The sequence below is a fragment of the Salvelinus namaycush genome, chromosome 35, assembly GCF_016432855.1.
Source record: "Salvelinus namaycush isolate Seneca chromosome 35, SaNama_1.0, whole genome shotgun sequence".
NCBI lineage: Eukaryota > Metazoa > Chordata > Actinopteri > Salmoniformes > Salmonidae > Salvelinus > Salvelinus namaycush.
The window spans coordinates 10,492,067-10,503,833 of NC_052341.1; the positions used below are offsets into that span (position 1 = coordinate 10,492,067).

General features: G+C 44.4%; 1 protein-coding gene across 1 annotated transcript in view; it reads right to left on the minus strand.

Moving 5' to 3' along the window:
• Positions 1 to 5,458, minus strand: part of LOC120029398 (zinc finger matrin-type protein 4-like) — a 66,502-nt gene extending 61,044 nt beyond the window's left edge. Inside the window, exon 1 of the mRNA XM_038974619.1 lies at positions 5,354 to 5,458. Within this exon, the coding sequence (XP_038830547.1) occupies positions 5,354 to 5,458 (105 nt within the window). The remainder of the gene's footprint in view (positions 1 to 5,353) is intronic.
• Positions 5,459 to 11,767: the final 6,309 nt, after the last annotated feature.

Below are 11,767 nucleotides of genomic sequence, written 5' to 3' on the forward strand. Positions count from 1 at the left end.
GCAATGAGAGAGAGAGAGAAGAGCAGACTGGTTTGATATGGGCTGGAGAAAGACGAGGTGCGATGAGAGAGAGAGAGAGGAGCAGAGTGGTACAGTGTGGGATGGAGAGAGAAGAGAAAAGGAGAGAGGGAGAAAAAAAAGAGTGGTAGAGAGAGAGAAAGAGGAGGGAAGTGGTAAGGTGTGGGAGGGAGAGGAGGAGAGTGGCAGGTGTAGGAGAGAGAGAGAGAGAGACGAAGAGAGAGCTAAATAACAATTGAAGTGGGAGACTGAAAAAGGGAGAGAGCGGTAGGAAAGTGAGGGAGAAAGCAAGAAGGAGGGGGGAAAGAGGTAAAGAAAAATAGGAGAGAGCAATGGAAGAAAAAGATAGAGAAAGAGGTAGGTACAAATGTAGGATGTGAAAGGTTGAATAAGGGAGGACTATAGCATAGAATAAACAATACAGAAATAACATGAGAGGCAGCTTGCAGAATGAATCTGTACCTCGAGGTGCTGTGACTTTGTTTTGTTTTTACATCTGATTTTCGATAAATATAACATTTTAACGGCCTCTTTTATAGAAGGTAATTTTATTCGTGTATAGCATGATAGTGGTAGAGAAGAGAGGAAGAGACTGATAGAGCAGGAGAGTGGTAGAGAAGAGAGGAAGAGACTGATAGTGGTAGAGAAGAGAGGGAGAGACTGATAGTGGTAGAGAAGAGAGGGAGAGACTGATAGTGGTAGAGAAGAGAGGGAGAGACTGATAGTGGTAGAGAAGAGAGGAAGAGACTGATAGTGGTAGAGAAGAGAGGACGAGACTGATAGAGCAGGAGAGTGGTAGAGAAGAGAGGAAGAGACTGATAGTGGTAGAGAATAGAGGAAGAGACTGATAGTGGTAGAGAAGAGAGGACGAGACTGATAGAGCAGGAGAGTGGTAGAGAAGAGAGGAAGAGACTGATAGTGGTAGAGAAGAGAGGAAGAGACTGATAGTGGTAGAGAAGAGAGGGAGAGACTGATAGTGGTAGAGAAGAGAGGAAGAGACTGATAGTGGTAGAGAAGAGAGGGAGAGACTGATAGTGGTAGAGAAGAGAGGAAGAGACTGATAGTGGTAGAGAAGAGAGGAAGAGACTGATAGTGGTAGAGAAGAGAGGAAGAGACTGATAGTGGTAGAGAAGAGAGGGAGAGACTGATAGTGGTAGAGAAGAGAGGAAGAGACTGATAGTGGTAGAGAAGAGAGGAAGAGACTGATAGTGGTAGAGAAGAGAGGGAGAGACTGATAGTGGTAGAGAAGAGAGGGAGAGACTGATAGTGGTAGAGAAGAGAGGGAGAGACTGATAGAGGTAGAGAAGAGAGGGAGAGACTGATAGTGGTAGAGAAGAGAGGAAGAGACTGATAGTGGTAGAGAAGAGAGGGAGAGACTGATAGTGGTAGAGAAGAGAGGGAGAGACTGATAGTGGTAGAGAAGAGAGGGAGAGACTGATAGTGGTAGAGAAGAGAGGGAGAGACTGATAGAGGTAGAGAAGAGAGGGAGAGACTGATAGAGGTAGAGAAGAGAGGAAGAGACTGATAGTGGTAGAGAAGAGAGGGAGAGACTGATAGTGGTAGAGAAGAGAGGGAGAGACTGATAGAGGTAGAGAAGAGAGGAAGAGACTGATAGTGGTAGAGAAGAGAGGGAGAGACTGATAGTGGTAGAGAAGAGAGGAAGAGACTGATAGTGGTAGAGAAGAGAGGAAGAGACTGATAGTGGTAGAGAAGAGAGGAAGAGACTGATCGAGCAGGAGAGTGGTAGAAAAGAGAGGGAGAGACTGATAGTGGTAGAGAAGAGAGGAAGAGACTGATAGTGGTAGAGAAGAGAGGAAGAGACTGATAGAGCAGGAGAGTGGTAGAGAAGAGAGGAAGAGACTGATAGTGGTAGAGAAGAGAGGGAGAGACTGATAGTGGTAGAGAAGAGAGGGAGAGACTGATAGTGGTAGAGAAGAGAGGAAGAGACTGATAGTGGTAGAGAAGAGAGGAAGAGACTGATAGTGGTAGAGAAGAGAGGGAGAGACTGATAGAGGTAGAGAAGAGAGGAAGAGACTGATAGTGGTAGAGAAGAGAGGACGAGACTGATAGTGGTAGAGAAGAGAGGAAGAGACTGATAGTGGTAGAGAAGAGAGGGAGAGACTGATAGTGGTAGAGAAGAGAGGAAGAGACTGATAGTGGTAGAGAAGAGAGGAAGAGACTGATAGTGGTAGAGAAGAGAGGAAGAGACTGATAGTGGTAGAGAAGAGAGGAAGAGACTGATAGTGGTAGAGAAGAGAGGGAGAGACTGATAGTGGTAGAGAAGAGAGGGAGAGACTGATAGTGGTAGAGAAGAGAGGAAGAGACTGATAGAGCAGGAGAGTGGTAGAGAAGAGAGGAAGAGACTGATAGTGGTAGAGAAGAGAGGGAGAGACTGATAGTGGTAGAGAAGAGAGGAAGAGACTGATAGAGCAGGAGAGTGGTAGAGAAGAGAGGAAGAGACTGATAGAGCAGGAGAGTGGTAGAGAAGAGAGGAAGAGACTGATAGTGGTAGAGAAGAGAGGGAGAGACTGATAGTGGTAGAGAAGAGAGGGAGAGACTGATAGTGGTAGAGAAGAGAGGGAGAGACTGATAGTGGTAGAGAAGAGAGGAAGAGACTGATAGTGGTAGAGAAGAGAGGGAGAGACTGATAGAGCAGGAGAGTGGTAGAGAAGAGAGGGAGAGACTGATAGTGGTAGAGAAGAGAGGAAGAGACTGATAGAGCAGGAGAGTGGTAGAGAAGAGAGGGAGAGACTGATAGTGGTAGAGAAGAGAGGGAGAGACTGATAGTGGTAGAGAAGAGAGGGAGAGACTGATAGAGCAGGAGAGTGGTAGAGAAGAGAGGAAGAGACTGATAGTGGTAGAGAAGAGAGGAAGAGACTGATAGTGGTAGAGAAGAGAGGAAGAGACTGATAGTGGTAGAGAAGAGAGGGAGAGACTGATAGTGGTAGAGAAGAGAGGAAGAGACTGATAGTGGTAGAGAAGAGAGGAAGAGACTGATAGTGGTAGAGAAGAGAGGAAGAGACTGATAGTGGTAGAGAAGAGAGGGAGAGACTGATAGTGGTAGAGAAGAGAGGAAGAGACTGATAGTGGTAGAGAAGAGAGGAAGAGACTGATAGTGGTAGAGAAGAGAGGAGAGACTGATAGTGGTAGAGAAGAGAGGAAGAGACTGATAGTGGTAGAGAAGAGAGGAAGAGACTGATAGTGGTAGAGAAGAGAGGAAGAGACTGATAGTGGTAGAGAAGAGAGGAAGAGACTGATAGTGGTAGAGAAGAGAGGAAGAGACTGATAGTGGTAGAGAAGAGAGGGAGAGACTGATAGTGGTAGAGAAGAGAGGGAGAGACTGATAGTGGTAGAGAAGAGAGGGAGAGACTGATAGTGGTAGAGAAGAGAGGGAGAGACTGATAGTGGTAGAGAAGAGAGGGAGAGACTGATAGTGGTAGAGAAGAGAGGAAGAGACTGATAGTGGTAGAGAAGAGAGGAAGAGACTGATAGTGGTAGAGAAGAGAGGAAGAGACTGATAGTGGTAGAGAAGAGAGGAAGAGACTGATAGTGGTAGAGAAGAGAGGGAGAGACTGATAGTGGTAGAGAAGAGAGGAGAGACTGATAGTGGTAGAGAAGAGAGGAAGAGACTGATAGTGGTAGAGAAGAGAGGGAGAGACTGATAGTGGTAGAGAAGAGAGGAAGAGACTGATAGTGGTAGAGAAGAGAGGAGAGACTGATAGTGGTAGAGAAGAGAGGAAGAGACTGATAGTGGTAGAGAAGAGAGGAAGAGACTGATAGTGGTAGAGAAGAGAGGGAGAGACTGATAGTGGTAGAGAAGAGAGGAAGAGACTGATAGTGGTAGAGAAGAGAGGAAGAGACTGATAGTGGTAGAGAAGAGAGGGAGAGACTGATAGTGGTAGAGAAGAGAGGGAGAGACTGATAGTGGTAGAGAAGAGAGGAAGAGACTGATAGTGGTAGAGAAGAGAGGAAGAGACTGATAGTGGTAGAGAAGAGAGGAAGAGACTGATAGTGGTAGAGAAGAGAGGGAGAGACTGATAGTGGTAGAGAAGAGAGGGAGAGACTGATAGTGGTAGAGAAGAGAGGGAGAGACTGATAGTGGTAGAGAAGAGAGGGAGAGACTGATAGTGGTAGAGAAGAGAGGGAGAGACTGATAGTGGTAGAGAAGAGAGGGAGAGACTGATAGTGGTAGAGAAGAGAGGAAGAGACTGATAGTGGTAGAGAAGAGAGGGAGAGACTGATAGTGGTAGAGAAGAGAGGAAGAGACTGATAGTGGTAGAGAAGAGAGGGAGAGACTGATAGAGCAGGAGAGTGGTAGAGAAGAGAGGAAGAGACTGATAGTGGTAGAGAAGAGAGGGAGAGACTGATAGTGGTAGAGAAGAGAGGAAGAGACTGATAGTGGTAGAGAAGAGAGGGAGAGACTGATAGTGGTAGAGAAGAGAGGGAGAGACTGATAGAGCAGGAGAGTGGTAGAGAAGAGAGGGAGAGACTGATAGAGCAGGAGAGTGGTAGAAAAGAGAGGGAGAGAGGAATGAGTGGTGGATTATGAAAGAAACATGTAGAAAGTGAATATGTAGAAAGTGATAATGGAGAAGACAGAAAGAAAGAGGTGGTGGGAGAGAGAAATATAAGAGGGAAAACATTGACAGGTAAGGAGCAGGCAGGGAGTCAGGCAGGGAGCAGGCAGGGAGTCAGGCAGGGAGCCAGGCAGGGAGCAGGCAGGGAGTCAGGCAGGGAGTCAGGCAGGGAGCAGGCAGGGAGTCAGGCAGGGAGCAGGCAGGGAGTCAGGCAGGGAGCCAGGCAGGGAGCCAGGCAGGGAGTCAGGCAGGGAGCCAGGCAGGGAGTCAGGCAGGGAGTCAGGTAAGGAGCAGGCAGGGAGTCAGGCAGGGAGTCAGGCAGGGAGCAGGCAGGGAGTCAGGCAGGGAGTCAGGCAGGGAGTCAGGCAGGGAGTCAGGCAGGGAGAGGATGGTATTTGACTCTAACAGGGGCAGTGGAGCAGCATGACTGGACTGGACTCAGGCATGTTCTCACCCACTAGCAGCACTCCATTATCTATCCATCCCTCCATCTGGCACTGTCTCTCTCCCTCTCATGGTAACTCCCTGCACCACACTCTCCCCTTTTGATTACCCCACACTCATACCCCCTGCCCTCCTCCTCTCTCTCAGGCCTCTTCCTCTCTCTCCCTCTCATGGTAACTCCCTGCACCACACTCTCCCCTCTTGATTACCCCACACTCATACCCCCTGCCCTCCTCCTCTCTCTCAGGCCTCTTCCTCTCTCTGTGTGTGTGTGTGCGTGCGTGCGTGTGTGTGTGTGTGTGATGTAGACTCACCTCATAGTGTGCTGTGCGTTGCGACTCAGAGATGAGTTGGGCGTTACAGATGTTGCAGTAACTCTCTGTGAACAGTCCTCCTTCCACCACCCCAGCCGACTTCATCTGAAGACACACACACACACACACACACACACAAACACATACACACACACACACAAATCAGTTGTACAACTTGATTGTGTACGGGGCCAGAGAGACCAACACATCCCTATGAGTCTATTTTTTATTTGACCTTTATTTAACTAGGCAAGTCAGCTAAGAACAAATTCTTATTTACAATGACGGTCTACCCCGGCCAAACCCTAACGAAGCTGGGCCAATTGTACGCCGCCCTATGGGACTCCCAATCAAGGCCGGTTGTGATACAGCCTGGAATCGAACCAGGGTGTCTGAAGTGACGCCACAAGCACTGAGATGCAGTGTCTTAGACCCCTGCGCCACTCGGACCGCTGCGCCACTCGGGAATCTGTAAAACCCCTTTATTAGAGACAGGAATTAATGACATGAGATGAGCTCTTGAACTTGAAACCTGTTAGAGTCAATAATGAGAGACTGATACAGTGTCAAATTACACCCTTATACCCTTATAGTGACTCTAATCAAATTACACCCTTATCCCCGTATAGTGACTCTAACCAAATTACACCCTTACCCCTTACAGTGACTCTAATCAAATTACACCCTTACCCCCTTATAGTGACTCTAATCAAATTACACCCTTATCCCCTTATAGTGACTCTAATCAAATTACACCCTTATCCCCTTATAGTGACTCTAATCAAATTACACCCTTACCCCCTTATAGTGACTCTAATCAAATTACACCCTTATCCCCTTATAGTGACTCTAACCAAATTACACCCTTATCCCCTTATAGTGACTCTAACCAAATTACACCCTTATCCCCTTATAGTGACTCTAACCAAATTACACCCTTATCCCCGTATAGTGACAAACCAAATTACACCCTTATCCCCTTATAGTGACTCTAACCAAATTACACCCTTATCCCCGTATAGTGACTCTAACCAAATTACACCCTTATCCCCTTATAGTGACTCTAACCAAATTACACCCTTATCCCCTTATAGTGAATCTAACCAAATTACACCCTTATCCCCTTATAGTGAATCTAACCAAATTACACCCTTATCCCCGTATAGTGACTCTAACCAAATTAAACCCTTATTCCCCTTATAGTGACTCGAATCAAATTACACCCTTATCCTCGTATAGTGACTCTAATCAAAATACACCCTTATCCCCTTATAGTGAATCTAACCAAATTACACCCTTATCCCCGTATAGTGACTCTAACCAAATTACACCCTTATCCCCTTATAGTGACTCTAATCAAATTACACCCTTACCCCCTTGTAGTGACTCTAATCAAATTACACCCTTATCCCCTTATAGTGACTCTAACCAAATTACACCCTTATCCCCGTATAGTGACTCTAACCAAATTACACCCTTATCCCCTTATAGTGACTCTAACCAAATTACACCCTTATCCCCTTATAGTGAATCTAACCAAATTACACCCTTATCCCCGTATAGTGACGCTAACCAAATTACACCCTTATTCCCCTTATAGTGACTCGAATCAAATTACACCCTTATCCTCGTATAGTGACTCTAATCAAAATACACCCTTATCCCCTTATAGTGAATCTAACCAAATTACACCCTTATCCCCTTATAGTGACTCTAATCAAAATACACCCTTATCCCCTTATAGTGAATCTAACCAAATTACACCCTTATCCCCTTATAGTGAATCTAACCAAATTACACCCTTATCCCCTTATAGTGACTCTAATCAAATTACACCCTTATCCCCTTATAGTGACTCTAATCAAATTACACCCTTATCCCCTTATAGTGACTCTAATCAAATTACACCCTTATCCCCTTATAGTGACGCTAATCAAATTACACCCTTAGCCCCTTATAGTGACTCTAATCAAATTACACCCTTATCCCCTTATAGTGACTCTAATCAAATTACACCCTTATCCCCTTATAGTGACTCTAATCAAATTACACCCTTATCCCCTTATAGTGACTCTAATCAAATTACACCCTTATCCCCTTATAGTGACTCTAATCAAATTACACCCTCATCCCCTTATAGTGACTCTAATCAAATTACACCCTTATCCCCTTATAGTGACTCTAATCAAATTACACCCTTATCCCCTTATAGTGACTCTAATCAAATTACACCCTTATCCCCTTATAGTGACTCTAATCAAATTACACCCTTATCCCCGTATAGTGACTCTAATCAAATTACACCCTTATCCCCGTATAGTGACTCTAATCAAATTATACCCTTATCCCGTTATAGTGACTCTAATCAAATTACACCCTTATCCCCGTATAGTGACTCTAACCAAATTACACCCTTATCCCCGTATAGTGACTCTAATCAAATTACACCATTATCCCCTTATAGTGACTCTAATCAAAATACACCCTTACCCCCTTATAGTGACTCTAATCAAATTACACCCCTATCCCCTTATAGTGACTCTAACCAAATTACACCCTTATCCCCTTATAGTGACTCTAATCAAATTACACCCTTATCCCCTTATAGTGACTCTAATCAAATTACACCCTTATCAACTTATAGTGACTCTAATCAAATTACACCCTTGTTCGCCTTATAGTGACTCTAATCAAATTACACCCTTATCCCCGTATAGTGACTAAAATCTAATTACACCCTTATCCCCTTATAGTGACTCTAATCAAATTACACCATTATCCCCGTATAGTGACTATAATCAAATTACACCCTTATCCCCTTATAGTGACTCTAATCAAATTACACCCTTATCCCCGTATAGTGACTCTAATCAAATTACACCCTTATCCCCGTATAGTGACTCTAATCAAATTACACCATTATTCCCCTTATAGTGACTCAAATCAAATTACACCCTTATCCCCTTATAGTGACTCTAATCAAATTAAACCCTTGTTCCCCTTATAGTGACTCTAATCAAATTACACCCTTATCCCCTTATAGTGACTAAAATCAAATTACACCCATATCCCCGTATAGTGACTCTAATCAAATTACACCCTTATCCCCGTATAGTGACTAAAATCAAATTACATCATTATCCCCTTATAGTGACTCTAATCAAATTACACCCTTATCCCCTTATGGAGACTCTAATCAAATTACACCCTTGTTCTCCTTATAGTGACTCTAATCAAATTACACCCGTATCAACTTATAGTGACTCTAATCAAATTACACCCTTATCCCCTTATAGTGATTTTAACCAAATTACACCCTTATCCCCGTATAGTGACTAAAATCAAATGACACCCTTCTCCTTATAGTGACTCTGATCAAATATAGTGCACTGCATAGGGAATAGGGTGTCAAACAGCATAGGGAATAGGGTGTCAAACAGCATAGGGAATAGGGTGTCAAACAGCATAGGGAATAGGGTGTCAAACAGCATAGGGAATTGGGTGTCACACTGAATAGGGATCAGGGTGCCATTAGAGACAAAGACTGAGACAGGCACTAGTCTAACTGTGTGTAGGGAACGGAGAAAGACAGAGAATACACACACACACACACACACACACACTATACACACACTGACACGGAACCCAAACCGGCTGCACGCGTGCGCCATCGTGCGCTATAGTGCATAAATGTATTTTGTCCCCCTACACCAAACGCGATCACGACACGCAGGTTAAAATAGCAAAACAAACTCTGAACCAACGACATTAATTTGGGGACAGGTCGAAAAGCATTAAACATGTATGGCAATTTAGCTAGTTAGCTTGCACTTGCTAGCTAATTTGTCCTATTTAGCTAGCTTGCTGTTGCTAGCTAATTTGTCCTGGGATATAAACATTGAGTTGTTATTTTACCTGAAATGCACAAGGTCCTCTACTCCGACAATTAATCCACACAGAAAACGGCCAACCGAATCGTTTCTAGTCATCTCTCCTCCTTCCAGGCTTTTTCATCTTTGAACTTATATGGTGATCGCATCTAAACTTTCATTGTATTACCACGACAACCGGCAACAAAGTTTGTCTTTCAATCACCCACGTGGGTATAACCAATGAGGAGATGGCACGTGGGTGCCTGCTTCTATAAACCAATGAGGAGATGGGAGAGGCAGGACTTTAAGCGCGATCTGCGTCAGAAATAGAAAGGAGTTCTATTTTAGCCCTTGGCGTCGCAGACGCTCGTTGGCGCGCGCGAGCAGTGTGGGTGCAATAATTGAATAACATGGATTTCTACATTTATTTTGCGACGCTCGTGCACGCAACGTGTCCGGTCTGGTCAGCATGTCAGCCTCAATGCACAACTAGCTGCTGCACACACACACACACACACACACACACACACACACACACACACACACACACACACACACACACACACACTCATACCCACACCCACACCCACACCCACACCCACACTCACACTCACACTCACACTCACACTCACACACACACACACACACACACACACACACACACAGCCTTGTACAACTAACCTCGTAGGGACACACAATTCAGTCCCATTCAAAATCCTTTTTTCCCTAACCCCTAACGCTTCCCTAACCCTACCCTAAACCTAACCCTAACCTTAACCCAGAAATAGCATTTGAACTTGTGGGGACCAACAAAATGTCCCCAGTTGGTCAATTTTTTTGTCAGTTTACTATTCTTGTGGAGACTTCTGGTCCCCACACGTATAGTTAAACACACACACACACACACACACACACACACACACACACACACACACACACACACACACACACACACACACACACATACACACACAAACAATTAACCCTTCACTTCTCTTAGCTCTCATCACAGTAGAGTGGACAATCTCATAATCTAAAGCAGCTCGTAAGAATAGAATCGAAAGAGAATAAAATGGATCCTCATTATCTAATTGAACCTTTGGTCGACTCATTAACGCTTAGCTACAGCACTCCAAGGTATTATCCTTAACACCTTGGGGGGGATCTATATTCAGATGGATGCTGTTTAGAACATACATTCTCTGTCATGCACTTTAGAATAGGAAATGAGGTAGACAAGTCCGTTTTATACATAACATTTCTACCTGCGATGTTCTGAACATTGCTTCCACCAGAAAGTGACAGAGGGAAAGTCACTCAAGTCAGAATCTTTTTGATCCAAATGATAATTGTTTGCTCCATTGACGAGATGCAGTAACGTAGTGATGGAAACACTTATGAGAGAGGTGAAGGTAAGAAAGGTGAAGTTGAAAACAATGACAAGCATAATTCTATTCCTGACAGAATACAGGGCAATCAAAGCATCTCTCATATTCTGTAGTTAAATAACTTACATTGACTCTCGGTTGACAGGCAAGAACTAACCGACCTGCAAATTAAACATTATCATTTCATCTCTTCGTTAATTAAGATGACGTCACAAACTTCATAATCTGCCAAAATATCTTAACTCCCCCTGTGGGTATAACATGTTGCATGGAGCTGTGTCTGGGTAGACTGACTCATTTATGAAGGCAATCTGTGACGAGATGAATGACTAGATAGTGGGAGAGATGGAGGGATGGATGGAGGGATGGATGGAGGGATGGATGGAGGGAGGGAGGGAGGGAGGGAGGGAGGGAGGGAGGGAGGGAGGGAGGGAGGGAGGGAGGGAGACAGAGAAGGAGGGGAGAGAGAAAAATTGAGAGAAAGAAGAGTTAGATAGCTAGTGAGAGAAACAGAACACTAGCAGGAATGTCGGATGACGCCATACAATCACAAATTCTTTAAATAAGTTAAACAACAAAAAATTGCTAAATACAGTGCCTTCGGAAAGTAATACAACCCTTTGACTTTTTCCACATTTTTTTACGTTACAGTCTTATTCTAAAATGGATATAATTGTTTTATTACCCTCATCAATCCACACACAATTCCCCATAATGACAAAGCAAAAACAGGTTGTTGTTTTTTTTGTTGCGCATTTACATAAGTATTCAGACCCTTTACTCAGTACTTTGTTGAAGCACCTTTGGCAGTGATTACAACCTTAAATCTTCTTGGATTTGATGCTACAAGCTTGGCACACCTGTATTTGGGGAGTTTCTCCCATTCTTCTGTGCAGATCCTCTCAAGCTCTGTCAGGTTGGATGGGGAGCGTCGCTGCACAGCTATTTTCAGGAGCTATTTTCTCCCAGTCCCTGCCACTGAAAAACATCCCCACAGCATAATGCTGCCACCACCATGCTTCACCGTAGGGATGATGCCAGGTTTCCTCCAGAGGTGACGCTTGGCATTCAGGCAAAATAGTTAAATCTTGGTTTCATCAGACCAGAGCAAGCGGGCTGTCATGTGCCTTTTACTGAGGAGTGGCTTCCGTCTG